General features: G+C 35.8%; 1 protein-coding gene across 11 annotated transcripts in view; it reads right to left on the reverse strand.

The window, feature by feature from the left end:
• The window catches only part of ATF2 (activating transcription factor 2), a 50,329-nt gene that overhangs the window by 22,802 nt on the left and 7,153 nt on the right, over nucleotides 1-20,374 (reverse strand). For 4 of the 11 annotated variants that reach the window (XM_054207743.1, XM_054207741.1, XM_054207744.1 and 1 more), the window contains 8 exons: nucleotides 17,728-17,796; nucleotides 16,920-16,989; nucleotides 14,474-14,570; nucleotides 12,695-12,813; nucleotides 10,500-10,628; nucleotides 4,459-4,637; nucleotides 4,023-4,137; nucleotides 3,758-3,844 (listed from right to left, as the gene is read on the reverse strand). In XM_054207743.1, coding sequence (XP_054063718.1) covers nucleotides 3,758-3,844; nucleotides 4,023-4,137; nucleotides 4,459-4,637; nucleotides 10,500-10,628; nucleotides 12,695-12,813; nucleotides 14,474-14,570; nucleotides 16,920-16,967 — 774 coding nt within the window. In that variant the 5' untranslated portion in view covers nucleotides 16,968-16,989; nucleotides 17,728-17,796. Of the gene's footprint in view, nucleotides 1-3,757; nucleotides 3,845-4,022; nucleotides 4,138-4,458; nucleotides 4,638-10,499; nucleotides 10,665-12,694; nucleotides 12,814-14,473; nucleotides 14,571-14,806; nucleotides 15,481-15,528; nucleotides 15,623-16,919; nucleotides 16,990-17,727; nucleotides 17,797-20,374 lie in introns of those variants that run through there. The other 7 variants (XM_054207750.1, XM_054207749.1, XM_054207751.1 and 4 more) reach the window with 5 other exon arrangements.

Genomic DNA, 20,374 nt, shown 5'->3' on the forward strand with positions numbered 1-20,374 from the left:
TGGCTCACTGCATAGCCAATTTTTACAACTTCTTTTCCCCCTCCCAGTCATTATTCTTTGCAGTTGGTATACATTTTTCTATCTGCTATTTCACTTGGTGAACCTCTTCTCACATCCAACTGTCACTCTATGGAATTCAGGTGACCATTTAGTGTCAGGCAACTTTAATGGTAACCAGAGAAAAGAGCATTTCAGTAAAGAAAGAACAGAGTTCTAGAAACTTGCTAGAAACGGTAACTTGCTTCACGTGAAAAACCAAAACTGCCATGCTGAAGGAGTCTGACACTTCAGATTGAAAACTTTATCAATACAGAAATAAATACACAGTTCTGATTATTATGCATTAAGCTTGGATGCTCTAATCTAAAACACTTTCAAATGTCGTAACAGAGTCCATTTATGAACTGAAAAAAAGTCTCCAAAAGCTGTCCATAGTGGGGAAAAAAAAATACCCAGCAAGTATATTAGTTCCCTTATCTTTAAAGGATTTTAAGACTTCTAGGATAGCTGAAGAAAAAATTTAATTGTGCTATAAGAAGGCATCCAATGCTCATTACCAAAGACGTCTTCTGCCAGTTATTTTACGCTTTAGCTCTTAGAAATCAAAATGTCAGCTTGTTTTACTAAAGTTCATTCATTATTTTATATAAAGAAATATATGATGCTCTAGGTACAATTTGGCATACACAACTCATAAGGCAACAACAGCTATTCATCAAAATAGAAGAAAAGTATGTTACTTTCACATCAATAAAAATATAGAAATTAAATTCTGCAAATCCACATTTAAATAATTAAACTCTATAGCATTAGGACATAATGGCACTACAATCTCTAATTTGATTTTTCTCAAATTAGTTCCCACCTTCACTTAAAAAAAAAAAAAAGGAAGTCTACACAACAGGTAGAAGAAATGAATGATTGAGATGAGGAATGAAATCAGCACACAAAATGCTTTTCTTATTACAAAACTCTAAAATATACTAGTTCCTTGAAATGTCATGCAAGAATGAGCTCCGTAAAAAAAGGCAAAAAGCACAAACGAAGGGAAGTGCCTGGTTCCTGCCTTGGCTTGTGCCAGGTACTTCATCCAAAACGTAAGGAGTTGTGCCTTCTACACAGGACAGATCTGTATCTGATAACAATTCAGCAATTTGGGGATATTGCATCTTAAAGTGACAAAGTTACTGCCAACAGTTCGAGAATTATACTCAACCTCTGAAACAGGTAGATCTGTGTCAATGAAGAATACCTTGCAATAGTATTGTCATACATATGACAACAGAAAACGCAAAATACCATATTAGGAAAACACGGTCTTTGACTAAAAGAAAGATTCAGATAGCCAAAAGCATACATGACAAAACCCTTTGGAGAAACAGAAAAACACATTAACTTTCCAAATTTTGCATCCCATCCACTACCGAATTTCCTTTAATATCTGGGGTATAGCTGCAGTGTTAGGAAACTATTTGAGCATGCTTTTTTACACTTGCTACACATTCTTATTTCTACATTTTATAATGCAGCATGAAAAGATCCATTAGACTGCAAGATCTGTCTATAAAGATCAACAAAAAAATTCTCCAAATAATAAATAACAAATAAAATAAAGCAACAGCCAAGAAAATTCCAGAGATCTCTAGGCCTTCGTTGTTGAGAGGGGAACATCACAGCTTCGTCCTTTCATCCAGGTTTCTGACCAAAAGACACTAAGAATCCTGGGCTGCCAGACTTCACCCCAACACGAAGCAGAAACATGGCTATGGTGGGCAAAAGGACCAGAAAGCGCTCCCAGTGTTCTGCTAACTTAAACATACCAATAAATCCACAAATCGCAGTATACTGTTACTAGATGAAATGTGCTGTGATTAAATATACACTATTCACTTACTAAATTCCAGTGTAATCACTTATATTTCAACTTTAAATGTGAACTATTAATGAAATAAAAAGCAAACAAGTAGCTGCAAAACTAAATATTAAGTCTTCTGTTGGCTTTACCAGGAACACACGTGAAAAATAAACCTGATTACCATACCTTTGCAGAATTTAGTATGTAGCAAATAAAATTATTTTCAAGAGATACATGAAAAAGAAAGGATTTGGCATCACAAAGACTTAAATTTTAAAAATTAAATGGAACTTTACAGTTGATAAACCATCATATATCTGCCAACAATGCATCACACGGCCTAGTGAGTTAGTCTTCCTGCCGGAAGCTTTTCTACATAAACATGAAGTTTCTCATTAAATTGCTTTTACTTTGGCAGTGATAAGAAATTAAGTTTTTTATTTTTGTGAATAGGCACTATATAAAAGTAAATGAGCATAAGAAATATACATAATTCTGATATTCTTGAATTCTGTTCATGCTTTATATTAAGCGACAAGAAAGGAAAGAAGAAATACTGCAAACACCCTTTTTACAGTCTCACTTAAAAAAATAAATAAGCAATCACTGAAGTGCATATATTTGCTAAATTCCAACGAGAAGCCTAATGAGACTGTTAAATTTTAAGTCTAATGATCTTTGTTTTTCTTCGCATCTGACTGACTGCTTGTTCCAACGTGACATCAAAGTCTTCACCACATACATGTATTTCTTTCCCCCCTTTAAAGCTTTGTAAAAGCAAATCTCTCAGCAATACGCTTAATAGTGTGCCCACTATACTGGAATGCCATTACTCCAGACAGCAGAATAATTTGTATTCCCAAACTCACTGTTGTTCATATTGTGGTTTGAGGAGAGCAAATGGGTAAGGAATGAAAGCCCACAGGTTTAGGTCAAGAGAAATGAGATAACAAAGGATGTTATGGACGTCTTCCCGCTTACCAATACTGATGTACAAAAATATATTTTATCTATTTTTCCTGATTCTTTTTTAGCACAAAGAGTCAGAAGAGGAACACTGCTTCACAAGACATGTACTGTTTACAGAGGCATCTTGTAAATACATAAATGCGTTAATTATTGTTTAATAATAGATTTTCTATTATTTTAGAACACTTGGAACAAGTGAACAAGACAGGAAAAGCAGAGAAGGAACTACCTAATGTTGCAGAAATATTTTCAAGAAATTGACGATTAATTCAAACTACCACCATAACTGGATCCCTAATATTAAAAAAAAAAAAAACCAACAACAAAACCAAAATAAACTTTCTTATGCTTGTTTCACTCATGTTTTTCCCATATAATCCCCAAACCCCCAAACTGCTCTGACACAACCGGAACAACCTCCACACACAACAATTTCTTAAGTATGTCAGTAACACATATCTAATTACAAACCTCTTGCCAAATGGCCCATACTCAGTTGAGATTCTGAAACATCATTAAAAAAACCCTTTTTATTTCCCTAGTTTTTTGAAGAAGTATCATATCGTTTGGGAGGAAACATATTTTGCTTCTCTGAAGGTAATGTTCACTGTTACCATGCTAATAATCTTGTCTCTCTTCCAGCTAACATTTCCTATCCTCCAATACAAGGACCAAGAAGGAGTTTAGTTAAAAACCTAGTTCATTTAAAAGAATGACTGAAAATAAGATCAAAATTACCATTAACAACAGAACATAGGCTGGAATTTGAAATCACTGTAAAATAAACGCACCTGTTATTTTTCTACTTTTATTAAATTTGTACTTGCAGAATTTAGACTAACAAAAGATAACTAAAGCTGTTTTAAAAAGCAAGAGAATTTAATTAATTTCTCAAGTTATTCTTCTTGAGGAATAATGGAGTTTTTCACTTACCAATTTAGCCTCAGACTGCACTGGCTGTGGGGAGGAAGGCCCTGGGATTCCTGGGATACTAGGCACCATGGTGACAGGTCTAACAAGCTGACCAGATAAAGTATAAAAATGAAGAAAACCTGAGTATGTTATCATAATAGAGAGCATATGACAGCACTACCCTCTGAAACCAAAACAGCTATCAAGCTGCTTAAAACTATGTTCTATGCTGCACTTATGCACATCTGCTCCACTTTCAAATTAATATAGCATCATGCTTACTTACTGGAACTGCAGCAGGGACATGCACATTAGAATTTGTGATAGATGCAGGAATAGCAACAGGCATGGTTTGTCCATTAGGAAGATGTAACAGCAGAGGAAAAGGACCTGGAACTGGACTGAAAAAGGAATGAACTATATAAAAGAAAACTTATCCAGAGAAGAGAACAAGTTTACACATTATTTTTAAATTGGTTTGTTTACAGTTGTAATGTAGCATTTATTTGGAGATCAAAAACATGAACTTAGTGATGTGGAGAACATGGAATTATATTTCACATGTAGTGACAGTTGTATGTTTCATATGTAGTAAAGCACCACATTACACCAAAGCATCTCAAATTTGTACATTAACTGCAGAAACAGTAACTGAAAGTAAACAAGACAAAATATTTTCAAATTCCGTACGAAAACATTTTACTAAGATTTATGTAACTTACACTATTGGTCTGTTAGAGGATGGAGCCTGGGTAATAACAGTACTAGATGTTGGTGATGGTATTGCCTGCTGAATAATAACACTTGAGTCGGAACTCGTAAGCAGTACATTAGGAACCTGTAGCGATGCTGGACGAACTATTGTTGATGTAGGCTGTGCTGTCTGCTGCAGTGACACTTCCTGAGGAAAAAGAAAGACTAATCAGTTTGTAAAATACAAGTATAGAGCATTAATTCCAACTGTTAAATGAACACAGTTTGATGGAACAAATCGGAATTTCTATATTATTATGCAAGTAGAGTCAGTTATACAATTAAAAGCATTAAAAAAAACCCTTTGGATAAATCATTTAAACCATCAAAGTGAAACTGTTCCAACGACAGTGATTTTAAGTGTTATGACAAATCCTGGACCAATTTATGCTAAGGCTACTATTACTTATAATTCATGTTTCATCAGGTATTAACATTAATTTTTTTGCCAAGAAACACATGGTGCTATCAGCACCATCATGTCTACCCACACTCTGAATAAGGAAAACATTTTATGGTGTCCTTATGTACATTTCAGTTTCAGTCCATTGTTCCAGACTTAAACAAGCGAAACAAGAGTTTTATGGTTCAGTAAAACAGGAACAAAAAAACCTGTCTTTTTTTTTAAGCCTTTATCCCTTACCCATGTACTTCTCTTAACTAAAGTGCTACTAAGTTAAAAATACTTGGAGTGTTACATTCATAGCTTTGCAAAATATATGCGTATCCTAAAGCAGAAGAAATTATTTGAACACAGAAATTATATTTCCTTAGTTGCAAGTAAGTAGTAGACAGAACTGACTACAGTTCTTAGCTTAGCAATCAGGTAAAGTACGTTATCAATTAGTACTTGAATTTGTTGTTTCTGAAAACCTAGAAATTCCTTACTGTAACCAACGTGTTCCCTCCCAGGAAACCCTTGATATTGTCAGGCTTCAGAGAGGATTTAGCTTCAGACGGCATTTTTCCAAGTTATTTATTCTTTTGACACTAGCTACTGCAATCAATGGCACATGAAACTACCTCTTAAAACCAGCAGACTTTAAGTTGCTCCACTTCATAACGCAAAGAGAACATCTCATACTTGTGTCATATAGGCTCTGTATTAAGCTTAAGTTTCTAAAATTAATCCACAAAGCTTTAAGTAGTAAGACAGTCGTCGTCTTATACATCCAATGCAAAATGTGTGTGCTCCTCTGAGCACTTCATAGAACTCTAAGTGGGCTTTAAAAAAGAAAGGACTTTAGATGATGAAATTTTCTCCCTTCAAAAGCTCAGAGGCTAAATTGATCATGAGGGTTTCATTAATTCATTCAGGCTTTTCCCCAAGGGACCTAAAAGATTATTTACAGTGGATGAGAGTTTTTGGAGAACGATAGTGAGCTGTATTAAAGAAAGCAAGAATTTTTTCTTTAGTACCAATCTGGTGTATTTATAAGTGTTGTAATGTTTGAGCACAGTACCTAGAATTACAGATCAGCATTCACTCAAAAGAAGAAAACATCCAGTATGGAATTGCAGAAACAGGACAAAAAAATGGGAAGAGTTGACTAGTATATATTCTTAGGAGAGGATTCAACACTCCTTTGCAAATAAGGAATTTGGTATAACAGCTACACACATCTTACTCAGTGAGAAGAGCCATAGGGAAAACATAAAGCAGGCTGAACTGCTTGACTGTGTGAAATTAGAGGAAGGCATAAGGGGAGAATACTTGCCCTGATAATCTTTTGGCAATGGTCAATTCAGGAACTAATATTGTGTCATTCTTCACTGGTTTCAGCTTCACTCTTTCCTGCCTGCTGTTTGCCACTTTTACGTGTCTCGTTACTGTGAGCAAGGAGCCACCAGAAAGTCCATTCCCATGGTAGGGATCCAACACAGGAACACCCATGTTTGCCCCTAACAGCCAACAGACATGTAAGCTCTTTTTCTTGTTCTTCCTTTTATCTGAAACTTCTTCATACACGGCAACCACATATAAAGTATATGCGTAAATGTAAACTTAGATACATGAACACCACAGAATAAATAGCCATGGCAAAGTAATTCTAATTTCCATAAAAAGGAGGGAAAAGACAGCCGGCTAACAGCAGCCATGAAGCCATATATATAGCTTTAAAATAAAAATCTAAACTAACCAGATATTCACACCTTCTCAACAACAATGCCATAACAGCCCCTTCTGTATGGGTTTGTGTAGGTTTGTATGGCTTCTGTAAGTACCTGTGCATGTGGATGGAGAAATAGCTACCAAAATACAGCAGGCCAAGAAGAGAAGCGCTCCTGAGAATGGATAAGCTCCAGAGAAAACTGTCCCTGTCAAATCTGCAACAAATCATAAACTCACAACACCAGCTGAATCTCTATGCTAGCATGAACATGCTCTACATTCCAGACAACATCCAAAACCACAGGGCTGCTACATGCGAACGAAGACTAACGGATTATATATACACTTGACGAAAGAATGGACCCCTTGAAGGACCCCCATAGAATGGCTGGAGTTGGAAGCGACCTTTAAAGATCACCTAAGTCCAACCCTTCTGCCGTGGGCAGGGACATCTTTCACTAGATCAGGTTGCTCAAGCCCCATTCAACCTGCCCTCAAACACGTTGCGAACACCTCCCTAGAAGTCACTGGGATGTCAGTACAACTGTCCACCTCTGAGCAGGCAGCTGGGACTGGCCTCCCAACTGTTGTTGCAGCCATGTACGAGTAAGCTATGGCATTCTGAGAATACTTATTGGCTATTAATAACAGCAGCTTAATTAACCGGTGTTCAAATAAATACTGACTGTAAAACTGGGTCTCTCCCTGGCTTGATCCCCTACTAAGAAAAAGGCAAATCACAACTTTTAGAGAAAGCGCTCAATGGAAACCAGATTTCAGCAACGGTCAGAAGATTAATGTACAAAAATCTGAAGTAAATCTGTAACATTCTGAAAATAGAAACTTCCCATGCACACAGTTATTTGTGTGTTATTAAAGACACCATTTGTGCTCTGTTTAAAAGATCAGAAACGATCCTCAACCATTGAAGGAATAACACACCTAGCGACAAGTGTGTTTATACAGTTGAAAACAAAGTATTTTCAGCTTCCTCTTTACTCTCTGCACTAACTTGCTTTATGCTACACCCTGGAAAATACACGCATGTGCTAGTTACTGCAGCAATGTGGCAATAATACAAGCTGCAGATTCAAGGATCTAAAGGAAACTGACATTTTATTAGCATATAAAAACAAAACCATAGGCACAGCAGTTTGATAGAAGGTACTAATTGGTCATCAAAGCATTGCACTAATGAAGTATAAATTTTGTCTGAAATAGTTTGTAAATATATTCTGCTAAAGAACAAGAAAAACAGAGATGAATTTGCAATCATGAGATTAAATCAAAGTGATCTTACCTTTACAAGAAAGAAGTTTAAGGCTATTCAAAGATATTAGAGACTTATTGAAAGGACCTCCCCAACTCTTTTATTCTTGAAACTAAAAACCACTGATACGGAAAATATTTTACAGAAGAAGATAGTTATTTTACTTAAGAAGTGTTTTCAGAGATGCTTATTTGCAGGTATCACGTAATGATTTCCTAATGCCACCAATGAATACACAGAATTCTTTTTACAAGAAACATAGATGGCCAGAACTAATACTGTAATTGATTATTACTGTAAGAAAACAATTCATTTTAAAATAATTAAGTTAGGCAATTAGCTATCTGACAACAACTAAGCAACTTGTGAAACTGTTGAGGTTCGCTCTTCAAAGTACTATTAATCTGCAACTAGAATGAGTTTGAAAGCTCTCAGAGAATAAATCAGGTTTCATTTGCTTATTATTTTAAGGCTTAAAGCCTTGATATACTTATAATGGTGCCTTGGTCTATTCAAAGCAGAGTATCAACTCTTACTGAAGCCTAATAGAACTTAAGAAACTCTTGGAAAACTAGGAAAGAATTAAGCATAATATTTTTAAAGAGCCTCTAAGAAATTCCTTTGACAACTACAAGGAAAATTAGAACTGTCTTGCACATACATTAACAGGCTGTAATCATTTAAGGCTACTAAAATACATTCAGCCAGTGAAATGGTTACAGCAGCATATATATTTTAAAAACAGCTATGTCCTGAAAAAAAACCAAACCAAAACCACGTTCCCTCCTTCAATACAGCTATAGATGGAGAATATAAAAATCTAACTGAGAAAACAGCAACACTCTGCTCACATTTCTCAACTTCTGCAGGCCACATTCAGCAGCAGCACCCTCCAAGCAGCACCCTCATCCTTGCTCAGCTTGGCTCTACAATCAAACATCAGAACAGCATTGAGCAGCAGCAGCTTTTCACTTCAGCACTGTTACAGTGACAACACTGAAATTACATCATGAGCGAGACAAGTTTATAAGTACTGCCAAGCATTGAGATATAATTTTCACTTGTAATGATGCTAATGAGATACTGAACCACTACTGTATAAAGATATTAATATTATCTCCTGCCAAAATTAGAGTACTTGGAATTAAGTATCTGCAGAGAAAAAACTAACCTCTGAAATAAAGAAGATGTGAAATAAAGAAAACTTCAGATTTGGACTATGATTTGCTTAATCTAAGCAGCTCTTTACACGTACTCCTTTAAACTACTTTTATTATTTTTGACTACGTGATTGCCTTGATTACCTATGATTACTCGTCCTTCCTAACTAATAAAACTCAGTGAAGCTTTGTAAAGACAAACCTGAATTGAAACTCTCTTAAGTTTCTGTCACACACTTCAGGTTATTCTCACACTGGTGCCTGCTGGCAGGATAAGAGAAGGGGTGCAAGTCAAAACCAGAGAGGTTCAGACTCCATCCAAAAAAAACCCACTTTCGCCACAAGGAAAGCCTGGTACTGGAGCAGGCTGCACTGAGAGGCTGCGCAGCCTCCCTCCCTCCCTCCTCAGATGGTTCAAGACCAGACTGCGTAAAGCCCTGAGTAACGTGGTCTGATCTGAGAGCTAACCCCTGCTTTGGGGAGGAAGTTGGACCAGGAACTTCCTGCGGTCCCTTCCAACCTGAATTCCGCTGAGATCCTGAAGAGTCCTGCTGATTCTTGGCAGTAAGGTAGCTAAGTCCCTCAAAAGCAGGCTGCCTGCTGAAGATGCACATAGAAAAAAGATTGACTAGAGCAACCGTATTGCTTATTATGTTCTACTCTTAGTATTTTTATTTATTGGTGTAGAAATAGAAATAATTACTTCATGTCATTCATTTTACTTTGTTTTGTGTTCTTCAAGAGAATTCCATGTGATGAAAACACTGCAAGTCACTATCAAAGTTATCATTACTATTAAACCATGTATTTCTTCTTTAGAGCAATAGTTCTAAAACTGATTCGACTGCAACATCTTCTAGTGACAGACAATACCTCAGTCTTCTATGAGTACTGAAGTATGCACTAAACAAGCAAATGCCCGAGATCACTTTTAAACATACTGCTATAGCCTAAGAAGTATAAAGTTTGAAACAAAATTACATGGTGCTTAGCTTTGAAAGACAGCCCATTCGTCCCTACACATTTTTATAGAACATCCCTTGCTGTTCTACAAAACAATTTATAGTAAAACATAGGATAAACATATAGACATGCACATGAAGAGTCTCAAACTGTTGACGATATTTAAAAAAATAACAATCAAAGAAACTGAACTTCCTTCGCTTTTTTATGAATGATAATGCATAAAACAGAAGAGGCCCTTTAGCGCTTTCTAGCATAGCAGGAATTTGATTTTCTTTCTGTCTTTACTGGACGGCCAGTGTGAGGCAAAGAAATAATTGCTGTGACCAAAGCTAAGTAAGGAATTGAACAAATTAAGTACATACCCACAGGAATATGGCAAATGAAAATTCTTTTCAACCAGTTAAGTAGTGTGGCTATCATGTAAAGTAAACATACAGATCATCAAAATACCTGAAAAATGAACTCCAAATAGAAAAAAAATAAAAATAAAAGGGCTCTGACCTTTTCATCATTGGTAGTAGACTCAGGATGAGGTAAAGGACTATCTTGATGAGTTGTCTCTACAACGGAAGGTTCTTCAATTTTATTTCTTATAATTGGTGTTGCCAGAGGAGACAGATCTAGAGGCATCTAAGAGCACCAGTGTAAAACAAAATTACTCAATCTCTAAAAAAATTAAAATACACAAGAAAAATGTAAGCAACTAAAGAGGAGTATCAGCCTTATAACAACAGGGAGGTGTTGACGTTTAGAAGAGCTTGATGCAGATGCATTACCAGTCAAGGCTATTTTTCCAGCATCTACATGAATACTAATCTTTGGTGTTGAAAGACAAGAGTGTTACCGATGTCAGACTAAGTATTTTCTTCTTCGGAATTAAAAAACACTCAAGTTTTCCTTTCTCAAGAGTCACAGGAAGACTATAGCTGAGGGACGACTGTGCTACACTGAAAAATCACAGTTAAGAGCATTATATCACATGCCACAAAGCGCAAAATCCCAACTACATTTCCAAATTAAGAAAGCTACTGCAGACAATTAATTTCAGACTTATTACAGCAAATAATTATTGAAAAAAACAAGTTTTACATTACTACACAGATAAAATCCACCAGGACATCTGAAATGCCACACAGAAATTAAGTTACAAAAATACTTAAAGCAATACTACAGATTTGAAAGCCTATACTCGTGTCTATCTGCTACCCAAATACTTTTGGAAGAAACTTCCCACAAAGCTCATCTTCTATTTACGTTCTTCCAAATGCTTTTTTCAATCTAATTCCTAGTTCTCCTACAAAATACATTACCAATGGGCAGGAAAGACTTAAAAGTGGAATCCCTTTTCGTACCACTTCTGAATAGGAAATACTACAGAAAAAAACTAAACCATCAATGCCCTAGAAAGTGTGCTATTATGGTAATTTTTCCACCCCTTGCCACGATTGCTTATGTATACTAATCAACCAGAGATATGGCAGGACATTGTTTTTTCCTCAAAACACAGAAGGCAGCTTGGAAAACTAGTATCAATTAAAGAAATTGTCAAAATGTTTAAAATATTTTGCAATTCCTACAGCTTCCTCCAAGGCAGTGGTGAATTACACAGAAAAAAGGTATTAGTAAATCCAGAATAAGCATTACCATATGTAGTGTTTTAAGGACAGTTAGTATGCACCAATTAAAAAAAAAATTGAAACAATCATGATTTGGTATAGTTGCAGTAACAAAGCAAGGGTGAGGCTTTGTCAGCCTCAATAATCCATCCTATTCACAAGCAACTATCAAAATCTTTACTGAAACAAAAAAAAAGTAGGTACTAATTCTGCAAAATCTTTATATAGGAGTATAAAAACTGTATTTTTTTTATCACTGCCTGTGGAAGTCAACCAGGTTATCAACCAACAGCAAAATTACTCAAAGGGTAATTGAACAAAACTTTTCATTTGCAGAAGTGTTTAAGTGTTTGGGCCTCTAATTAGTTATGACTGGAAAGTATTGAAATAAATAGAAGAAAACACATTTAAATGTATGGGAAGTTCCTCATAAAAACATGAAGTTGCTAGAAAGATACAGTCCAAATTTTTCTTATATTATTTCAATCTGTACATTAAAAAAGTTGACATTTAGGTTGGCATCAATAATGTCTAGGCAAAAGTGATTTCAACACATAGTGAATATAATTAACCAAATTACTGATACTTATTTAAATTTAGTCAGTATTTAACTCTCATATCATTACTATTGATTCTTAGAATAACATCGGTATTTTAAAACTAATCAAAACAATCAGTGTTCGCATAATCATCTTTTCACAGGGGTTTCTTACAAATGTTTTTTCTTTCTGCAAAAACTCTTTACTTTTCAGATTTATTTTTTTGCTTATTCATAGCGCCTAATGAAATTTCACTCAAAGCTAACGATCAACTTTAACAGATATAAACTAGATACTTTAAAAATTCAGATGAAGTCATAGTGTCCCATTGACCACGCTAACTATGTAAAATTAATCAGGTAAACTAATCTTCAGAGGAGTAATCTTAGATTTGTATTCTGTCCATACAACAAATATAAGCAGCTGGCAAGTGATTACTGATATAGCTTAGGAGGGAATACATAAATCCAAAGTTTGCTCTTTAAATGGAGTCTCTGATATGAAAAAAGTAGAAGCTCTGAGAAGAAGTTTTTGAACATACTTTTTTAATGTCATCTTCAGAAGCCTTTTTAAACTCATTTTCAAAAGGACTTGCTAATTCATTGAATAAGCCCACTTCTTCACAGTTCTTCAAGAATCGAGTCGGTGTTGGTGTCTGATCTGAAACGAAGCGTATAGAAACCCCACAATTTTATTTCAAAAATACCATTTATGAACCTACATATCGTAAATATTTTTCAGAATAAAAGCAAACAGAAAGCGGCAACATGCTTAAGAACTCTCTTATGCCTTGCCAGCAGCTCCTTTCTGCCTTGCAGGGAGGCCAGCCAGAGGCCATACTCCACCTGCTGGAGACAAGCAACTGCAGCTGGCAAACCAGTAAGCCCCTGAAGAGTTTTGGGAGGGTATCAAAGCATTTCTTCTGTGTCCAGAAACCAGAGGGAGCTACTCTCAAGTGCGGAGTCTAGCAGAGCAGATCACTTCAGTGAGCAAGCAGGCTCTATTTTCAAATAAAGATAAGGCCTACAAGGAGGCCAGTTTGCTTCTTTCTTTTCATATTGTGAAAACAGTAGTGATGACTTTCAAGTGCGTGTAACTCTAAAAGGAAGTGTGATATTGTACGCAAGATCATATTGACTCCTATGATGCTTCTACAGTCAAGCTGGAATCATAAGACTTCTGGTATCTGCGTGACTACGCATGAAGCAGTTTCAGAAAAGTCTTTCTATAAAGTTTTTGGTACTACATAAATTCCCGTTATTTCACAATTATTACCAGGTCAAAATTAACCACATTTGCCACAAAATTACCTGCACTTAAAATATGGTAAAGTGGTATTACGTGCACCTTACTAACGTAAGCTGGCATTTACGACTAACAGTTCATACACTGGCATGTGGTTGCAAAGAGTCAGACGCTGCCATGGTTTCATTCTCAAACACCTGATTATTTGACAGGTCCCCTGCCTTATTGCCAAGGATCACATTTAGAATTTTAAAATGTATGACTGCTGGTTTAAAAGTAACATTTATTTTTTTATCTGCTCATCCTAACAAATTAGCCACTTCTTATTAAATTTGGAAAATGTCTGAAAGCCTTTGTGAAGTTCATTTAGGCTGCTCCACCACTGGAAAAAAAAAAAAACAAACAAACCCAAACCCAGTCTGATTATAACTTTAGAATAATTAGCACGTGCTATCTTCATTCAAGAACTTCAAAATTTATAATGCAATCAATCATCAATTGGTGACTACTTCTGATCCCGGACAAACAAAAAAATTAGTTACAACTGACCAAGGGTATACCATGAATTCAGAGGTGGAAACACGGCAGAAGTATTTTGAATTTAAGCCAAAATTAAATAAATTTTTTTTTCTTTCTTTTACTATCCCATTTAAAGAATAGTAATATTTTAAAATTTGAGACTAGTAGTATCAATGAATAATTAAAACTTAAATACAGTTTAATCCAGTTACAGATCCTGTTAGATGTAGCCTTTATTGGTGTGTGTTCTTACTGAATGCTTATTACATAATTTAATCAATTATTAAAGCATTGATAATTGAAAAATACTTAGATTATCTACCAGATCCAAGTAAAAGTTACTTATGAAGAAAAATACTGGCTTCGAATTCTGACAGAAGCTAATTATGTATGAAAATATTGCCTAAGCACACGTTGCAGACAACTATAGCGAAGAAAACGTTTCATATTTTCTCTTAACGTAAGTCTATGCATTATGTACAGAAAATACATAAAATATATGCCCATTCCAGCAGAAAAGTGAATAAATAAACTCGTTATAAAAGTATATACCAACCAGCCACAATGACACTATCATTACGAGCCGGACCAAATTTCAGTGTCATCTCATGTTTATGCTTATGGACAGCCAAATGATCCTCATTGGTAAAACGCTGCAGCAGAAAGTTTTAAGAAATAGTTGTAATTTTGAGTGTGAATAAAATAATGCAATTCTACAGAAAATAATTTTTACAACAAATAAAACTGACATTACCCCGTTAACAGACAACCCGTAGACAGATATATCTTGTTCCTTGGTCAACAGCATCAAGCAGAAATATTATAAAACTCAAACAATGTTCATACTAACTAAATAGCAATGATACCAGGGAAATGATAGTATAAGTACCTGCATTCATCAAAAATCCAAGATAAAACTTCCGAGCACTGCAGACATCATCAACCGTTGGCAAACAGCCGCTCGCTGTACTAATGGATCTTGAGAATGTTTAGTAATTGATTACCACGATTTGATTTCTGTATTGCGTGTATTACCACAATAACGACAATTGATCTGTAATCACAGACTTCACTGTATTTAACAGTGTAAAAACAAAAAAGTATAGCTCTTGCCCCTGACTTTATAAAAATAAGTGGCAGATAGAATGGGAAACACTGGAACAATGTCAGACAACTGAAAAAGCTGTGAATGAACTAAACCTGTCAGCATTTTAAAAATACCTCAAGTTTTCAGATGTATGCCAGTTTTGTGCATACTTCCCCCCCAAATTGGGGTACATTCTATTAAAAAAAAGCAGTAAGCAGACAAGCTAGGTGCTGCAAAATAGATACTCTTACTTTTACTAACTTGAAATTTGCTATGCATCTGTAGTTGTGGGTAAAGTTAGTGTTTCAATTGAGATAATCTAAAAAAGTGTTTCCCAAGATGCAGGTTTCCTAAAGAGAACACATTTTACAAAATATTCAAATTCTTACTCTTCTTTGTGAATATTGGAGTCCCAAATTATGTTTCTGATTATTCTTCAATAATTTAAGTCACTCCACATATATTCGTAACTGAGACACACCAAGTGTCATCTCTCAGAAAACAATATGTAAAGCTTTGCTGACCTCAGAGTAGTCACCCAGAATATTTCTGTGAGAAAGGACACGTATGCGTCGAGCTCAGAGGGAAATTAAAAATGCAGGATCACTGAAAGACAAGCTGATACAGGCCAGGTTTTTGGTTAGAACTCTGTTGCCAAGGGTTCCAAATGCCCAGCTCTCCACAGCCCCTGTGCCAGCGTAAGCCAGAAACTTTGGTGTTCTATCACACCAAGGGACTTAAGTACATCTTTCTGTCCCCACTATGTGATGGGCAGACTCCTTCAGAGGGAACAGGATCTCCAGATCCTGACTCCCTCTCTATTCTACGGTATAAGCTGGCATCTGGAGAAGCCTTCCCCATTTTCAGGGACATGAACTTCTCTCTTCTTCACTGGAATCAAGGATTGCCACAGCCCCAGGATGCATGGTCTATAAGATTTAGTTGCCAAAACACTTCTGACAGAGCTTACATTGAAATGAGATTCAAATAGGATGGGGACAAATATGTTGCTTAGGAGAAGGTAGTCCTCGTCAGTTACTTTTGATGTCTCTGAACATATTAGACATAATAAGAAGTCTTAGTCCTTTCCCGCTTTAAATACAAAACTTTCCATTAATATAACATTAATGCTGCCATTCATCATAAAAGCTAAGTTTTCAAAATAAAAATGAAAATATTTTGAACTCAAAATCCAAGTGCAATAATATAATGAAAAAATTCAGCTTGTTTAAGAAATTCTATATAAAGAATGTAGGGATGTCCATCTCATGCAGCAGATAATGCAAATTCATTTTCCAGGTTACTAAATTAAAGGGTTAAGACAGCTTCCTTTTAAGCAACAATCTGCTAAAACACTCAATAATACTTTTCTGCTCACATTCAGCTCTATATCTACTAATGCTATTTAACAGAATACATTAAAACTACAACAGGAATTGGAAATATATTTTGTGGCATGCATACTGTTAGCATCTTCCTATATACAAAAATAAACATAAATAAAAATTATGCGTTAAATATTTGCAGTCACCACAGTTGTGAAGATTAGTGACAAGCAAGTTTCACAATGAGCTCCCCGCTACCATTGAAATATTCCGAGAAATACGGGTTACCTGATACAAATCGGGATGCTTATTTATTTATTTTCTTTTAATGAAAGAAAATAAAGCAGGGCTAACAAATGAAACTGTTTTCAGCTCAGAAAGGATAAATTAATTATTTTTTTCTTCTATGGATAACATTTTCTGAATAAACACACAAAATGTGAGGAATTCTTGCTGTCACCTGCTTTTCAGCAAAACATAGATACTTTCTACCAATTACCATATATCCCCTTTTCTTCAACCCCTACAAACACATTTCACTGTTTTACTTTTATTTGATCAATGTTAATAACTTCAAGTCAGACCATTACCTGGCCACATCCAGGGGCAGTGCATAAAAAGGGTTTGTCATCACTCATATTCCACAGGTCGTTGTGCTACCTGCATTAAAATGAGAATAGAACCAATTTTACAAATATTGCATCGAGTTATCAATACATCAACATCCACAGGTTATTTTAATATTCCACTGGCAAGAATTTCTGCCTTCTGGCTACACTGAGAATCTAAATATGTGGGATTCAAGTAGAACCTGGATTCCAAACTCTGTCAGGAAGGTACAAAAAACCCAACAGGAACTTCGTAGGTTTTGAACGTACATCTCAATCAGAAAGTATTCTACCTGATGTAGTTGAAAATGTCCCTGCTTATTGCAAGGGGTTTGGACTAGATGAACTTTTAAGGTCCTTTACAAACCAAACTATTCTGTGATTCTATTTGTACGTAGCATGACTAATTGCAAAAAGTATCTGCAAACATAGTAAGACAACTTGTTACTGAAATAAAAATACATTGCAATAATGATCCAATACCCACAATTAAAAAAAGAACAAAGCAGCAGACAAGACACAGTAGTCAAGGATACTAATGAGCTAACAGATGAGAAGTGGTTGATTCCTTAATCTTTCCATAAACTTTAAAGCTTATCTTTATAGATAAGTTAGCAGATAACCCTTTATGTAAACTGTCACAAATTTAATTACAAACCCATGTACTTTAAGTAATGTTTCAGCTATACAACTACATTACCAACAGGATAAAAAAATATTTAAGAAGTAATAGATATTAATTGCATTTTGTGCTGGTTTGCATACTCACCGCACATTCTAATACACATACCTGCCAGATTTCACGTATAAACCTGTTTCATAGGGCAAGCTATCATATCCTCTTTTTCATGGCAATGAACTGTAATTGGAAGAAGACAGTAATTACTACGTATGTTAAACACATAATAATACATGATTTTGGAAAGATAAATGATACAATACCCACTATAGACCCATGAAACATGACAGTTTTTTAAAGAAATGGTTTACTTCAATACATCCTCTAATTAGTTTTGCTTTCTCTCAGACAGAAAGAGGTGCTTCTACTCTTTCATTGTGCAAGCACAGAGCATTGCCAGGCAGCATCGCTCCGCTCCAGGAAGTGGAAGAGGAACAAGGATGGAATTGAACCAAACTGTGATGGACAACGCATAAAACTAGCATGTGGATGCTGTGATATCAACGACAAAAAATAATAGAGTTCTGGTACAACGTACATATAAAATCAAGATATTGTTGTCACATCACTAAGCCCAATCGTAAAGAATAACTACTCTCAACACTAATGTTACCTCATTTTAAGGTCACGTAACAGGGTGGGCGGGGGGAATGAATGTACCAAATTAGCTAATTAGCCAGAAGACGACAAGCACTCTCAACCCATCTGTGGCTTCACCCTGAAGGAAATACATTCATCTTTAAATATGAGTATTTGTATGGAGATCTAACAATGCTAGTTCTGAACACTGCTTAGCTTGATGAAGCAAACAAAGATGAATAAAGATGACTTTATGATTAAAGATCATAAGCAGAATAAATCCATCTCTCCTCCAACAGGCTGGTCATGAAAAGTTGCAATGCTTCTGAAACTGTCTAACCATCCTAAGAATGTATACTTCTGGTACACCATTTAGCACTACACACAAAACAGATCAAGTAAGCATAAGCAAATCATTTAAGGCTTAATACCTCAGAGACACGTAGGGAACATGCTACCTGATCCTTTTGCCTGTGGCTGTACAGTAAAACACTACTGTACAGACTTTTTTGGATATTACATCGACAAGAAGGATACCCCAGTGACCTTGGTCATGGGCACCGAACAGCAAAAAAGCAAGAGGTGGAGTGGAGGAGATTCCAAAGTGTCACTTCTAAACATATACGTTCAACAGAACGAGGACACCGAGCCGAGACCACAAGCCAAGAAGAGCTGAATGGCTGCCAGAAACTTTAGAGTCTTTGGCACTGACAACTCAGGGAAACGTTTATGTCCCAAAGAAAGGATGCCAAAGCAAATCACGAATGGAGATTGTTCTGCTGTTATTTGCAAAGAGTTCATAACCTGTCTCAAGTTTCTGAAGGGATGAAATATTTCTTGAACCGTTCAAACTATGAACTTCGTATTGTCACCAACACAGAGTATTAACAAGGTTATGGGCAAGTTTGAATACTCATGACTAAGGCTTCAGGGTAAAAAAAAATAAGACGCATATCAATGAAGGGTTAGTATTATAGCCTTATATTATCCGGAACTTCAACAAACACTTAAAAGCTATCCCATGAGCTTATTATCCTTGTTCAGCTATACAACAGTCATATTATTTTCAAATGCACATTCAAAACTAACATGGCTACAATATGCACACATGGATATATATTATGAACAGAAGAGTTATATCCACATCAGAAATGTCTGAAGGGGCAAGAAACAGTTCTGGTTTGTTTTTTTTTTTTTTTAATCCAAAGGATGAATATTTTGATTAACAAAAGCGCTTGTAGGGCATTTTTTCTACTCTGTTACTATAGCTTGTTGTCAGTCTTTGAAAAGTGCATAGTATCAGCCATAAAATCTACTTCATCCATAGTTGGTATTTTCTTAAGTCATAAGCTGTGAAGATCAATTTTTCAAGTCTGTTCATTTTCTCCTTTAAAGGAATATCACCAAAACACATATTCGCATATGAAGCTGTTATCTGGTTTCATGTTTTGGTTTGTGACGCCTGTGAATTTTGGATGCCCGATTTACAAACTAAAAGTCAATCCTTGTCAAAAAGAAAAATGTGTCATCCTCCTGGCAAACTTACTGGAAAAAAGTTGGAGATAAATTCATTTCCTCATCTTTGTAATACTATTTGACTGCAGGCTACAAGGAATTTTGTGAGGTAACGCCTTGTAAAGCAATTCCAGCTAATGTCTGGGGGAAAAAAGGAAAAAAAAAAAAAAAGTATCTTGAAGCACTGAAATTTTAGTGCACTTAAAAAAAAAAGTTTACTTATGCATTCCAGCAAGACTTCAGACATTACAAATCTGAACAGAAACCGGATCCAACAGGATGGGAAAACAAAGGGCTCATGTTCGTTAGTATAGCCAAATTGGTAAGGATTGTATTTACCTATTACAAAGACAAATGCAAAGCTTGCACCTAGAATGAAATAACTCCATGCGACTGTGCAGGCTGAGGGCCAAGTCGCTGTCAAGCAGCTTTGGGACGGAACCTGTAACTGCTGGTGGACAGCAAACTGAGCACAATTCAGCATCATACCACTTGCAGCACTGAAAGATAACAGCCTACTGGGCTGAATTAGCAAGAGCATAGCAACCAGACAAAGGGAAGTGATTATTCTTCTTTATCTGGCACTCACGAGGCTACAGCTGGACTGCTGTGCCCAGTTTTGAGCCCTTCAAGACAGATGACAAAGTGGAGAGAAACCAGCAGG

Source organism: Rissa tridactyla, chromosome 7 (assembly GCF_028500815.1).
Source record: "Rissa tridactyla isolate bRisTri1 chromosome 7, bRisTri1.patW.cur.20221130, whole genome shotgun sequence".
Classification (NCBI taxonomy): Eukaryota; Metazoa; Chordata; class Aves; order Charadriiformes; family Laridae; genus Rissa; species Rissa tridactyla.